Source organism: Chiloscyllium punctatum, chromosome 29 (assembly GCF_047496795.1).
Source record: "Chiloscyllium punctatum isolate Juve2018m chromosome 29, sChiPun1.3, whole genome shotgun sequence".
In the NCBI taxonomy this organism is placed as follows: domain Eukaryota; kingdom Metazoa; phylum Chordata; class Chondrichthyes; order Orectolobiformes; family Hemiscylliidae; genus Chiloscyllium; species Chiloscyllium punctatum.
The window spans coordinates 61,673,766-61,689,590 of record NC_092767.1 but is presented as its reverse complement, the minus strand read 5'-3'; the positions used below and the strand labels follow the sequence as shown (position 1 = coordinate 61,689,590).

General features: G+C 40.3%; 1 protein-coding gene across 3 annotated transcripts in view; it reads left to right on the top strand.

Moving 5' to 3' along the window:
* Positions 1-15,825, top strand: part of timm50 (translocase of inner mitochondrial membrane 50 homolog (S. cerevisiae)) — a 164,507-nt gene that overhangs the window by 97,864 nt on the left and 50,818 nt on the right. The window contains exon 1 of one of the 3 annotated variants that reach the window (XM_072549213.1): positions 13,803-13,830. The exons of the other annotated variants lie outside the window; for them this stretch is intronic. Within the exon in view, the coding sequence (XP_072405314.1) occupies positions 13,821-13,830 (10 nt within the window). The 5' untranslated portion in view covers positions 13,803-13,820. Of the gene's footprint in view, positions 1-13,802; positions 13,831-15,825 lie in introns of those variants that run through there. 3 annotated transcript variants of the gene reach the window in all.

Below are 15,825 nucleotides of genomic sequence, written 5' to 3'. Positions count from 1 at the left end.
TTGAGGCATCTGGATGGGTATATGAATAGGAAGGGTTTGGAGGGATATGGGCCGGGTGCTGGTAGGTGTGACTAGATTGAGTTGGGATATCTAGTCGGCATGGATGAGTTGGACCGAAGGGTCTGTTTCTATGCTGTACATCTCTATGACTGGGTTTTAGTATCCTGGGGCGCATTTTATACCGGTTAAATTCAATTGCTGTCAAAACAGCAACCAGTTCTGGTACCTTTCATAGCCAAATGTTATGTAACTTCAATACACTGAGTACACTCAGACTGCTAGTTAGTCATGTTTTAGGTGCATATAAGCTCTCAGTGCGTTTCCTCTCTCGCAAAGTTACAGTACACGCCTTCAACTTCATAACATCTCCCCCTTAAGAAGAAAAAAACCATCATAATGAAAAGATAGCTTCACTTTTTTTCTAATTCCTAATCCCATTACAATGAAATACATAGGACATTAATCTAAGTTCATATTCATTTCTATATAAAACATTGGTATCTATTCAATCTTATCTATACTTTATTCGTTTAATCCGTGATAACATTGGCTATCACATTTTTACAACCTGCAACATGTACAGTTTGTAAGTTAAAAGTGTGTAACATAAGACTCCAATGAAATAGTTTCATATTCTTGCCTTTAAGTAGTTCCAAGAATGTAAGAAAATTGTGATCTGTGTACGCAACTGTCTCTGACACATTGTTCGTCACATATAAAATGTTGTGAAACCATCACCAAACTCAATACTGTAATTCCTTTTCGATGGTAGAGTATTTTCTCCAGTCGATGTTGAGTTTCTTTGCCAAGTAACCAATTGGCCATTCAATTTCATCGTCATCATCATCCTGCAGCAGTGCAGCTTCAACTCCTATATCGTTAGCATTGATTACAACTTTGAAGGGTTTCAAAACATTTGATGCAGCTAAACTGGTGCAGTGGTTAATAGTGCTTTTAAATTGTCAAATGCCTCCTGGCATTATTCTGTCCACTGAAATTTTGTTGTTCTTCAGGAAATCTGTTAGCAGTGCCATGAGGCTGCTGAGGTTTGGAACCAGCCTCCGGCAGAATCTATCTAATCCCAAAAATCGATGCACCTCTTCGAGGTTGATCATGAAAATTCCTCTAAGGCCTTAGTCTTGGTGTTTTTTGGGGTCACCCTTCCATGACTGACGTTATGTCCCAAGAACATCACCTCTGCCTTCATGAATTCTGTTTTCTTTTAAGTTTATTACCAATTTTGAGTCCCGTAATCATTCCAAGAGCTCTGTCAGCTGTACCATGTGATCTTTCCATGGCTCATTAAAGATCACTACATCATCCAGATAAACTGCACAGTTTGTTAATCCGGCCACAACTCTGTTCATGAGTCCTTGGAATGTGGCTGGTGCATCAAAAGGCATCACTTTAAATTGATATCGTCTGTTTGGGGTTACAAATTCAGAGACATCGTTTCCTTTCTCTGATAAAGGTATCTGCCAATAACCACGCAGTTAGTCCAATTTTGTGATGTAATTGGCTTGTCCAGCTTTCTCCACACAGTCCTCCAATCTTGGTAATGGGTACGAGTCTGATTTTGTTACTGTGTCGAACTTCTAATAGTCCACACAAAAATCAGAGTCACATTAGGTTTGGGAACTGACACAATCAGCAAACTCAACTTGCTCTGACTCTGTTCGATGATATTTTTGTTGAGCATCCCATCCACTTCCTCCTTGGACCTGTGTGGCTTTGAAGGAATTAAGTCTCTAGGGATGTTGTTTTATCGGAACAGCATTTTCCTACTTCCATCTCCTGCACAATAGTATTAGTCCTCCACATCTTATTCCTGCATATGTCTTATACTGCTGCAACAAACCTGTCAGCTGGGTTCTTTGCTTCTGAGATAGAGAGTTCACTAACCTTTCCAATTCGTCAAGGACTTCTTCGTTGTTTAACATACTTTCAGGTACTTCACACACCACGACATCTGGATTTGATTCCTCACTCTGCAAGGCAGTAACTAACACCAGTTCCTGGATTCTACTATAATAAGGTTTCAGCATCTTCACATGACATACCTAAGTTTTTTTTTCTATCTGGCATCTTGACCAGGCAGTTTACCTGATTTAACTTTTTCTCAATTTGATAGGGACCAGAAAACCTGGCTTTGAAGGGATTTCCTACCATTGGTAACAATACTAATACGTCATTTCCCACGGGAAAACGTCTGTATTTTAGAGTTTTTATCTGCCACCTGCTTCATCCTGTGCTGTGTCCTCTTCAGGTGCTGTTTAGCTAACTCATCTACCCAATTTAATCACTTCCTCACCTCGGGCACATAATCCAAGTGTGAGATCTCAGACTTCGGTTCTGTCAATTTCTCTTTAATTAATTTCAAAGGCCCTCTCACTTCATGTCCGAATATTAACTCTAAGTAAATTGAGTAGATTCATTTGGGGCATCTCTAATGGCAAACAATGCGAATGGGATACCTTTATCCCAATCATTTGGGTAATCGTGACATTATGCTCTTAACATGGTCTTCAGGGTCTGATACCACCTTTTCAAACCTTCCTGGGATTCGGGATGGCACACACTTAAGTTAAAGTGCTGTATGTCTAAGCCATCCATGACTGACTTAAACAGCCTTGCAGTAAAATTAGACCCTTGATCTGACTGGGTAGCCCATAGGGTGAAGAAAACTACTAATTACTAACTAAGTTAGCACTGCTGTCTCACATCGCCAGAGACCCGGGTTCAATTCCCGCCTCAGGCGACTGACTGTGTTGAGTTTGCATGTTCTCCCCGTGTCTGCGTGGGTTTCCTCCGGGTGCTCTGGTTTCTTTTCACATTCCAAAGATGTGCAGGTCAGGTGAATTGGCCATGCTAAATTGCCCGTAGTGTTAGGTAAGGGGTAGATGTAGATTTAGGGGTATGGGTGGGTTACGCTTCGGCGGGGCGGTGTGGACTTGTTGGGCCGAAGGGCCTGTTTCCACATTGTAAGTAATCTAATCTAATCTAAACTCCTCTACCACCCTTTTTGCCTTAATACCCCATAATGGAATTGCCTCCAGAAATCTTGTAGACACGTCCATTATAGTTTAGCAAGTACTGGTTCCCACTCTGTGTCGGTCCCCTTTCTAAAACTATCAATCCTAATGAGTGTGAAAGGTTCTTTGAATGCAGGAATTGGCAACAGAGGTTCTGGTTTTATTACTGACTGTGGCTTACCTACCATTTGTCAGGAATGATGTGTACGGCAAAAGTTATCCACATCCTTGTGCATTCCAGGCCAATAGAAATGCTTTTGTACCTTAGCCTGAGTCTTCCTCACACTAAGATGACCTCCTACTGGTAATTCACGTGTTACCTGAACACTTTGTTTGTATGCTACTGGCAACACAATCTGTTGTATTTCTGCCCATTTCTTCTCTGCCCTAACCTGCCTTGGTCTACATTTCTGTCTTAGGATTCTAGCATTAAGATGATAACCCTCAGGAATACATTCTGATTCCTTTTCTGAGTATAAATTAATATATATATAATCTTTTATTGTCTTGTCTTTCTGTTGTAAGTCCTTTAGCTTTTCAGGACGAAACACTTCTGTCTATTCGGGTCTTTTCTGTACCATTACATCAAACAGGGTATCCGCTAACTGAACCTGAACTCCTTCATCTTTCTCTTTTTAGTTTTTGCTTTGTGCTGTGACTTATGATAGTGGGATCTTGTTACTACACAGTCTGGAAAACTTCCAGGGTATTTTTCTTTTAACTCCTCAATTCCCTTATCTTCCTTTGGCTTCTCCACAACAAGGGGTGTCACTCCCAAGTTGGATCCTGCTAAATTGTTCCTAAGAACAAACTGTATTCCTGGAACTAACACTCTGTCAATCACTCTCACTGTTACTTCCCGAGTCTTGATTTGGCATTCCATCCTGATTTTACATAAGGGAACGCTAAATTTCTGTCCTTCTGTCCCACAAATTACCACTCTCTCAGGTAACAGGTCAGAAAGAGTACAAATATGTTTATCTCTTAGTATTAGAGACTGATTAGATCTTTTCTTTTCCTTCTCCCTGTTCTTTCTGAGTAAACTTTACCCACCGTGGTGAATTCTTTATAGAGACCAGGCACTATCTCAGTACCCAGCTCCGGCTAGGCTGTGCACTCTCCTACAGCTCCACAACTTTTCTTGGGTTTTCCTTTTACTGCTTTCACTAACACCACTGGTTTAATTTGTTTTACCACATCTTTTCCCACAGCGCCTTTCTTTAACGACCAGCGCTGTGACTTTACGGGTCCCACCTTACCACAATGGTAACACCCAGAAACTTTCACTTCCCTTTCACCCTCTTGGGCTTCTTTTTTAACCTGTGGTAAACCAGTTACCAGTGTGCTGTACTCTTTGTTTTGTAGTTGAGGATCTCCTCTTCTCCCAATTTCTATTTTGTCTTATTTACCTGTGCATATTCATCTGCCATCTCTGCTGTTCTTCTCACTCCTTGAACTTTTTGTTCATCCGTATAATTCTTATCATCTCTGGGAGTGAGTTTTTAAACTCCTCCAGCAGAATATCCTCTCTGAGCTTTATCAGTCTTATCTATTTTTAAAGGCTGCACCCATCTATCAAAATTGCTATGTTTAATTCTTTCAAACTCAATGCAAGTTTGACTGAGGTCATCCTTTGTTTCTGAACCCCTGTCTATACGCTTCTGGTACCAATTCATAAGCACTCAAAATAGCCTGTTTGACATCTGCATAACCTCTTGACCCCTCATCTGACAGCGCTATAAATATCTCACTCGCTCTGCCTATCGTATTAAAGAACCGAAACCAGCAAACTCATTCTAAAAGCTGAAAGATTTAACAGTCTAGGTTTGTTCTTCTTTCATTTCAGCTGCATGACACTGTAATCTTTTGCTCTAAGTTCTGTCTCCTATGGTCCTGCTTCACAACCACCTGATGAAGCAGCAGCACTCCCAAAAGCTAGTGCTTCCAAATAAATCTGTTGGACTATAACCTGGCGTTGTGATTTTTAACTTTGTCTGCCAACCAGCTTAGTCTCAACTGGCATTACCCACAAGTTCTCTGACCAGTCCATTTGCCTAGCCAATTTTTCAAATGCAATGAAGAAGGCTTCGACACCTTTCCACATTTTGATGAGAAATGTTTGAACATATTTGTATACATTATTATCTTCTGCCTTCATCTCCATCCTGTTAACTTGACTTTCTTGACTAATTCGCAACTTCTGAAGTTCAAATTCTCTCTCCCTTTCTCTTTCTTCTCTCTTTTTGCACTCTCATGGTTCTTCTTTCCCTTTCTTTGTCTTATAATTCCATTTTCCTCAATTGTAATTTAAGTTTTTCTAACTACTGCACTTGCCTATTACTCTGCTTGAGTAACTCCTTTACAATTTCAGCTTTACTCTTGTGCCTGGTTAAACCCAATTTTAACCTATTTGTTAATTCTAAAAGTGTGGCTGCCTTCTGTCTTTCTAAACTTTTTTGGCAAATTTAGGAATCTTCTTCAAACCCCAGAACTTCATTAGCAATTTTAAGAGCCATTTTTCTAACTTCTAATTTAACCAATCACAAGTAACCAAAATTATATTGTCTCACCTACGTTTCATTTAAAGGTCTAGTACACTAATCGGCTAGTGTTTAAATATCTGCTGGGATCTTTCGTGCCCCAAATCTGTTCAAATCTATCCAAATCTCAGACTGGATCTGTCTAAACCTGTCCAAATCGCGGACCCAAGCCCCTAAGCTGTTACAACATGGTGGTGAGCCCCTCTACTAATTAAACCAAACGCCCAGAAAAGCTCACCTCGCCTCGTAATCTGTTAAAATAGGAGTGTCAGAGACCTCCCAAATTCCACTATTTAAAGAAAATAATATCAATTTATTCTCTAACTCTAAAAGTGAGCATTAAGCAACAAATATTCATAACTCTATGCCTCCCTCCCCCCCCCCCCTCCTTTTCTTAACTGCTTGTTACCTGCCTCCAGCTCTCTAACAATATACTGTTCCAAGAAAAACACTTATTAAAATTATAGCAACTTAATTTCAAAACCACACAGCTACCGTCATCATCAGTGTCTCTCTTCTTTGGGCTAAAGATCTCCCTGGGTCGTCATCTATCTTTTACTGCGAATATTTTTATATGAAACGGGACCCTTTGAAAGAGAGCATTTCGATGGCAGTTACTGCCTGCCTTTATTTTTATCCCCCCACATCGGGTTGTCTCATTGGCTCGATGTTGGCCAAACAATAAATTCAAATTCGATTGGGTTTTGGTAACCTGGAGCATATTTTAAACTGGTTAAATTCGAATTGTTGTCAAAACAGCAAAAGTTCTGCTATCCATTTCAGTCAAATGTTACATTTTAATTTTCCGGTACACTGAGACTGCTAGTTAGTCACATGACAGGTGCTTGTTAGGTCTCGGTGCAAAACAGCATTCACTCTCTCTTAAAGGTGCAGTGCACGTTTTCAATTTCATAACAGGTCTCAACTCTTTACAATTCATAGAAATTATTTGGATGAAGGGATCACTAGTATGTTAGCGAAATTTGCTCATGACACAGTTGGGTAGGAAAGTGAGTGAGTTGTGAAGAGGATATCAGGACCCTACAAAGACACAGGTTGCAAGTGTGTGAAAATATGAAGTGAAATGTGGAAAAGTGTGCATTTGTCAGTTTTGGCAGAAAATCATTTTAAAAAAAGCATAATCTAAGTGGTGAGAGGTAAGGTACCGTGAGATCTGGGTCCCATTTTGCATGAATCTCAGAAGGTTAGTATGCAGCGATTATGGTTTATTGTGAGGGGAGTTGAATGCAAAAGTAGAGAGGTTATGCTTCAGTTATACAGGACATTGCTGATGCTGTATCCTCAGTATTGTGTCTAGTACTAGTCACTGTACTTACAGATGGAAGTTAATATGTTGGAAGCAATTCAGAGAAGGTTTACTAGACCCACACCTGGAGTATGTTGCCGTTGGAATGAGGAAAGTCTAAGTCTGTATCCTGGAGTTTACAGAAGTCCGAGCTGATTTAATTGAAACGTATAAAGTCCTAACGGGATTTTACTGGGTGGATGTTGAAAGCATGTTTCGTCTCGTGAGAGAATCTAGAACCGGGGGACATAATCTTAAAACTAAGGAGGGACCCATTTAAAACAGATGAGGAAACATTTTTTCTCTTGAGGGGTCTGATCTTTGGAATCTCCTTCCTCGAAAGGCATTAGATTCAAAATCTTTAAATGTTTTTAAAGGCCGAGATAGATTCTTGATTGTCAGGGTTATGCAGGAATGTAGAGTTGAGGTTAAAATCAGATCAGTCATGATCATATTGAATGGCAAAACAGCCTTCAAGGGCTTGAGTGGCCTATTCTTCCTTTTGTTGTGCATTCATGTCCTCTGGTTGCTGACCCACTTCCCAGCAGAAGCTCTATCAAATCCTTCGTTGAATGCCTAATAAAATCACTTTTTAGACTTCTGTACTCCAAGCATGTGACCTTGGTTTCACAAAATTTAATGTCCTAATTCCTGGTAACCATCTTGTAAACTCCTGCACTTTCTCCATCCATCCTTAGTCTGACGCCCAGAATTCTTCATATTTCAACTGAGACCCAAGCTGTGAATTTTTTTTCTTAAAGGGGATAAGCATAACTCTTTTCGTATTCTATAGCTCCAATGAAACATTCTGCCTGTGTTTTTAAAAAAAGACTTTATAAATTAGTTCTGCCACCACTTATTCCACGTCACTCCCCTTTAAAATTATCAACTGCCTCTCCTCAATTTTCTTCCGAATACCAAGCTGTCTTTATCTTTTCTGTTTTATCTTATTATTATTCCAAAAGGCCACCAATATTGTCTCAGTTCAGTCAGTACATTTACTCAGAGTCATCAAGGATAACCTGATTTTTAGGGAGATTCAAAGAGGATCACTAAGGCAGCATAGTTCAGCAGCCATTCTTGGTAATCAAGACTATTGGTAGTTGTAATTTTATTGGCCGTTTAAACATAAATGAAAGATAATTTGAGTCAATAGCAGTACCTTATTAGGAAATGTTGGTCGAAGATGTGTTTGCTGACTGATTACAATCTGTAATGCTGTAAATCCAGTACCTTGATTTACCGTGGCAGAGGTTATTGCGGAAATGATAAACCCGGTTTTTAGCTTCTGAGAAAATGAAACTTCTGCAGTCCTTGAGTTCCACCATTAGAGGCCAGTGCGGTGTTGACATATTCTGCTAACAGCATCTAATGCCAGGACCTGAGTAGCGGAAAAATTGCGACACTGGCCGAAACACACATTTTAGTTTAGATGTTTCAATATGTCGGGATGGGGAGCAGAAACCAAATCTTTAATCCAAAGAGCCTGACCATCAGGATTTGTACAGATTGGATGTCCAAAATCTGGTGGTCCAATAACAAAACATTTTCAAACATATCTCTCTTGATATTCAGTTAAATGAATTAAGATATGTTGTCCAAATTCTCAGCTGGACACTCTTCCTTCGTGACATGCCAGACTAGTTATCCACTTTGTTTACGCTGTCATATTGGTCTAAATCTCATGCTCCAAGTTGACTCGTCCAACTTGGCCAGAAGCACGTCACCTCTCCCCCTACACTGTTCATGTTGTTACAATGAAAGCAGAATATTGTGGATGTTGGAAATCTGAAATAAAAATAAAATGCTGGAGGAACTCCGATCTGGCAGCATCGGTGAAGAATGAAACAGAGTTAACCTTTTGAATCTGTGACTTTTGAGCGCACCAGATATGTTCCTTTTGGTGCTGTTGTTGCAGCTATTTCATTTAGATGCACTGAAATTCATTGTGATTTTTTTTGTGTTTTTTGCTAATACACTTATGATTGCAAAATTAGTCTCCAAAATGTTTCAAGGGAGTAAGAAGATTTCTAGTTTATTATGTAGACAAGGTAACAGGCAAATTTAATTGGACTGATTTGAGAAGCATTTTGTTCCTGAGGCTTTCATTTATTGTTTGTCAGCTAGGTCTGATGAAAAGTGTAAGTTATTGTTACAAACTTACGAATTAGGAACTGGATGGAGTAGGCCACTTGGCCTCAAGTCTGGTCAGTCATTAAGATTGTGGCTATTTGATCACCCCACATTCCCACTCATCTCCAATAACCTTTCACCTTTGTGTTGCTTGATAATCACTCAATATAACATGACCAACATCTGGTAGTGTCTTCATTCTGAGGGTGCCTAATCTTAAGTTTTCAACCTGTAGTATCTACTTGAGAGTGAATGAGAGCTCAAAGTTAACATGGAGTTAACCAGTGGTTTTTTAATATAACTTGTTACTTATTCAAATGTAAGCAGTGTGAGTTGGACCTCCACCTTTGACTCCAATGTTCTCCTTAGCCATTTTCCATTGCAACTTCTCCTGAAAACCCAGAAGCTTTACTATCAACACACATTTTCATTTTTCTGTGTATTAAATTGTTGAGAGAGGGCAAAGCTTAACAGACCACCTGACACCTATGTCTGGGTAGTTCTACTGCTCGTGTGTGCAGTGATAAGTAAGGGCTGTCAAAGGGAACGTCAAAAGGAACTAATGTGGCATATCACAATTTGACGTCTGACAATTAGATTAGAAGCAAAAGGGTTGTCATCAATAACTAGGTCTGCTCCTGTTCCAAAGTTTCATAAGCAAAGTAACGGTTATGATGTGTGGCACCCAGAGGTTATGTTTGCATTTAATTGCAGGAAGTTGTGAAATTGACTTCAGTAAATCTGGTAGTTGGAACCTCAACAGCAGGTCAAGATTTAAAAAATAACCATTTTGTTGCTTCACACCCTAATTGGTTTACTTCAGTGGAAGGCAGTGTCGTCTCCGTCTGACTTGGTTCCTTCACTTTGTTCTGATTTGAAATGCCACCTGAATTGGCTGAGCAAGCTGCTACGTAACCAGAGCAACATGTAGATGGGGTAATGACCTTGCAGTGGTGTCCATGATGTACTAGAGGAGCTTGTGGAGGCAGGAGTCTAGACCAGTGTTCACTATATAGTTGCTTCAGTGTGGTGATAGCTGGTTAAAGCCACCATCAGATTGTTAGCTTGCCTCAGTAAAGAACTGGAGGAGCAAACCCGTACTACTTCTGTGTCTGTTTGTTGGTGTGGAGACGGCATCTTTACTTGACACCTTTTTTGTTATAAGGTACAAATTGGTGAAATGGCTGAGCTAATAAGGAAGAAAAATCTGCTTCACATGAATCTCAGTAAAAACAGTGGATCTGGCAGCTTTAATCTTCAGAAAAGGACAAAATTGCCTGGAGTTATTTTTGTTTTTCTAAACAAATGCTGGTATTAATCATGGGTGCACACAGTCTGGCTACTTTTAACAACCTTGTTTTCTTTACTGTTACGCACTCATTTAGACAAAAAAATTCTCAAAGATGGACTGGGCACAGAACAAAATCTCCAACTAATTAATCACTACCTCATTGTTAATAAAATCCTTTCAATTTGCATATTAATTAGCTGCAGATTAATACCATGATTAAAACGAGATGAATTGGTTTTAATAGATTAACATGAAATGATCAAACTCTGATGTGTTTTTGCCTGCATGGCGCTCGTTCATTGTATTATAAATGTTGTCATGTGTGACTGGAGGGTCTGAGCCTAGCAGGCTTGTCTTTCTGATTGTTCTTTAGAATAGGCATTCAAGCTGTGAAATAGCTGCTGCAGGTTGGAGCTACGGTTAAATAAAAGGTTACTAAAGAAGAGGTGGTAATAGGGATACATTATGTTAACTTGAAAAAATGATGGCGTTATCCTGATAGTTTAGCTGTTTAAGATAGTTGCTTCATAATCCTGATATTGCCAGAAAGGAAGAATTGCATTGTTCGTTGTTGATTTACTGAATTTTGTAGCAGTTTGCCACATGGATTGAAGACACAGATGTCCAGTCTTACTTTGATGAATGTTTTAAATGACAAGATAACCATAACTAGCAAATCTGCAGTGTAAGTGACTAGTGCAATCAGGGCAACAGGTAAGAATAAAGTGGCCAAGTCACTTATATCGCCAAACCTGAGCTTGTAACCAGAATAATTTTTGTTCTATTCAGCTGTCCTCCAGCCAATCTTCAATGTTCACTATTCAGTTTCCGAGATCTACTGCAAGCGTTAGGATAGGTTTAAGAGCTATTGAAGTCACTTTGTATTTTACATGTGGTGTAGGCTGAACTCTGCCATAATGACAATAAAAAATAAAGGTTTACATGGATCTAATGCTTTTCACACACTTGGAACATTCCAGTGTTTTACAGCCAGTTAAATATGTTAGCAATATAATCGCTGTTTTAACATAGGAAATAACATATGTGGCTTTAATGCACTCGAGTTGCCATTTGTCCCTACTGCTATTAATCTTCTCACTCTCCAGTAGCTCAAGAAAGAATTTGCAAAATTAATGTAAACCCCTCTTGCACTGAAGACTCTTGTTATCTGATCCTGCTAAGTTAATTTGGAACTCTTGTTTGTTACAAAGTTACTTCTGCATGTCAGAACTCTATAACTTAATGTGTCAGGTGGATTGTTTAATACGTTCTACATCTTGCAGTCGTCAAGCTAGAATCTGACCCATATAATCTTGTGCTGTTAAATCTCTGATCAGGTAACTTGCCCCACCAAACATGTCAATTTATATTAGTCCTTCAAGTAGTCTTCAGCACACCTACTGAACTTCTGCCATCCATTTTTGTGTTCATTTACAATCTGTAGTTAGAATTTATGTGTCACTTAGTTTATTCATTCTGAGGCAGTGAGGGTCTGTTGTACTCAGTGATCACATAACTTTCTTTTACATCTGACAACTGAACGGGCCCCCATTTATCTTAGGCAGAAAGACCTCCATCAATGACCTTTCCCCACTGTGCCTTGGTGGCAGCTGCCCTAAGTTTTAGTGCATCCCTCAGCATATAGTCCTGGACCTTGGAACGTGGTAGCCTGCAAACTCAGTTGGGGTCAACTTGTTGTTTTGGAAGACCAACAAGTTTCTGGCTGACTGAAGAGCAACTTTCACCGAGTTGATGATCCTCCAGGTGCAGTTGATGTTTGTCTCAGGGTGTGCATGCTGGGGAACAGACCGTGGAGCATAGAGTTTGGGATGAATCTTGATAAAAACCACTACGCCTTTCTCCAGACTTGCTTTGCAAAGGCATATTCCAGAAGGAGATGTGTGACTGTCTCAACCTCCCAGCAGCTGCTTGAGGGCAGCGTGCGGTGGCACAGATGAACCCAGTATACAAGAAGTATCTCATAGGTAGTGCATTTCTCATCACCAGCCAAGTGATGTCTTGGTGCTTGTTGGGAAGTTCTGGTGAAGAGGCATTCTGCCAAATGACTACCCTCCTTTTTCAGCAGGATCTCAGATGCTACGTGCTGACCGCTTCCTGATGGACTTGTGGTCTAATAATGTGGTTCTGGAAAAACAGACAGTCAGGCAGCATCTGAGGAGCAGGAGAATCTAGCCTTCATCAGGGCTTATGCCCGAAACGTCGACTCTACTGCTCCTCAGATGCTGCCTGACTGGATGTGCTTTTCCAGCACCACAATCTTCAACCCTGATCTCCAGCATCTGTAGTGCTGACTTTCTCCTTGTGGTCAAAGGTGTTTTTCTTTGCAAATTTCTCATCAAAGGACAGGTGATAAGTAATGGTCCAACTACTTGGAGCATTCTGTGGCAAAGAGGCCAGTCCCATTCTTTGCAACACCAGGGACAGGTTGAACTTCAGTACACAGTGACACTTGGTGTTTATGTACCAAGGATCTATGCACAGTTTGCAGCTGCACATAAAGGGTTTTAGGTTCAGATCCTCACTGCAGACACTTGGCACACAATCCAAGCTGACCGTATTCATGGAACACTATTGTCAGAGTTACTGCCTTTCAGAAGAGATGTCTGCCGTCTTGTTTAGAATAAAGTATTTGTGAGCTCTCCCAACTGCTCTTGTCAATATTTTTCCCTGAATTAATAACACTAAAAAGAATTTTTCTGTTCATTTTCATATTGCTAGTTCTGGGATCTTGCTATGTGCAGATTGGCAGCTCCTTTCCTATAACTGTGACTGCAACACAAAAACACTTCATTTTCTGCAGAGGTTTTGGATCATGCTGAGGTTGTGAAAGGCGGTGTGTAGGTTGAAGTACTTTTCATTTTATGTTGAATCTAGCTGAGCTGAATACAGGGGTCAGGAGTGCTTGGTGGGGCTGATTGATTCACCCCAAATCTATCAGGATTCCGTGCCACTGATTGCATTTTGAAGTGATGCTTCAGGGAAATTGAATGGGGTTGGGATTGAGCTGAGCTTGTGTCTCATAGTGGAGTAGTTTGCTGACACACAGTCCAGACTCGTCTGAAAATAATGGCTTTAGACCAGGTGTCTGAAACTGCAGTCAGGTTGAGTTATTGGCTTCAGGACAGGAAGGGAGAAAATTGGGATGGTTTTGGGGTGGTGAAATCAGTCTGTTATGAGTATGTGCATTGTGTATGACAAAAAAATATTTCTACAGGCAAGCTGCCCCACAGAGGGTGTGCAATTTAACGGGGTCAGTTCTGCTCAATCTGTCTATGCAAATTTAATATACTGAGTCTGCAGTACACCTTCTGGTCTCGGTATAAGCATCCTATTATATTCCTTTATGAAATAGACAAAAACTCACTGCAGGGGCCCTTGGTTTGATTTATGGTATTTACACACGGAATGAAGCCAGTCTAATCCCTTTCTCAGCACAGCAACAGAATGCTTAACTCACTAGTCTCAATGTGAACTGTACAAGTAAAGGGCTGTGGTAAATGGCTTCAGGTAAGCAGTATTAATGTTGAGCCAGGTATGATTATATAAATTAAGTTCCATTGAGAAACATATTGAGTTTGAGTACCTAATTATCTGCAATATGGACTTGTGACCCTTTGGGAATCTAGTGTTAACAGGAATATTTTCGACTGTTCTACTTCCTTATGTTTTCAATATTTACAAATCTGAATTTTTAACAGAGATGCATTCAATTTGAAGATAATTCACAGTTTAATTTAAGCACACAGTGTAAATGCAAAATACCTAACGTGCTTAAATGAGCCTTCTGGTGTATGTGTTCAAGGGCTTTCTCATGGTAAGTACGTAAGACAAGAAAGCCAGAGCAAAGAAATGCACTTCACAATTCTAATAAGATTTACGAAACATTGGATAAAGGAGCTGTTTGCACTGCGCTGAGGGAACAGCTGTACTTTTGCATTAACAGCGCTTGACCCAGTGTAAGGACAGCAGGTCAGGGTGAGAGGAGAGGCCTACTGTGGCTCCACATTGCCCTTTAGGCATGGCTACAGGGAGCATGGTGGCAAATGGTGTAATGAAGCATAATGAGGACCTTTGGGGGCTGAAACAAAATGGCAGTCCCCAAGGATCCAGAGCTCAGGCCTCCCAGCTGCTTTGCTGTAACATATTGCACAGCAGAAACACAAATTTTGAAACATTCTCCCACAGGAGTCCACATGCTGTTTAGGACAAGGGTCTGAGGCTGCACTGAAGGCATTAGGGATGTAAAAGCAACTGGTTTAGCAGAGAGTGAAGTGATTTGATTTAAGACTGCTTTGTGAATGTTTAAAGTACGAAAGGGAGTTTTGCTTCACCTGCCAACTATGACCAGGTTATGCACATGTTGTACGGCGCGTAAGGTGTTAATGATTCAATAGATTGTTTTGCTTTGTCCATGCAAGTTTCCAGTCCTTTTAATGTTCTAAATGTCTTTTTGTAACATGCTGTTTGCAGTCTTTTGATTTTACAATCTGGTAAATATTAGGTGTTGAGGTCAAGAATCATAGAATTCATGATAGTACAGAAAGAGGCTACTCAGCCCACCAAGTCTGCACCGATCCTCCAAACCCAGACCCTTACCCTATCCCTGTAACCTCACATTTTACCATGACCATCCCACACAAGCTTGGACTCTACAGGGCAGTTTAGCATCAATCAGCCTAACTTACACATCTTTGAACTGTGGGAAGAAACTGGAAACCTACGCAGACATGAGGAGAACATGCGAACTTCACACAGATGGTCACAGAGGCTCAAATTGAACCTGGATCACTAGCGCTGTTAAACAGCAGTGGTAACCACTGAGCCACTGTGCTGCTGTTCTGGTCGCCATTATTGATACTCTCTTCCAATTGCTGATTTGTCTATTCCACCAGTTGCTGTGGGGAATTTTAATCCATATTCTCAAAGCATTAGTCTGAGACACTGCATTACTAGACAACTGACATTACCATTAATGCCACTGCCTTCCTTCGATGCTGTGTTTAATTTGGATTGAACCTGAGCCTGTATCATTTTCAAATGTTGAAGTAAATTCCATACAACTTCTTTACAGGCCTGTCTCTCTCCCCACCTCAAACATTTGTCATGCACGCTTCAAAATAAATGCAGTTTATCCAATTCTGTCATTTTAAAGTTTGTTACATTGCACTCATTTGTCCTGCAACAATTCTGAAGAAGTTTAATATTCATTGTAGTATTCAGAATTCTGTTTGAAAATTGTCATCCTGGCCACATGCTCTCATCAATGCTGTGCAAAGTTTTCAAAAGTGCATTGCTTACGATGTTTAGGTCAGTTGAGACCTCAGACAACCCTACATCCACCAACAAGGGTGGCCGTTTTTTTAGGTATTATAACAAAAGTCTGTTGTCCACTACAGTATGCCGTTGTCTGCAGTAATTTTTGTTTTCCACCCTTTGGTCCTGGTATCCCCATGGCCTGGTAACCTCTTCCCCTCCTGATCAGATCCATCTGAACGCATGTCT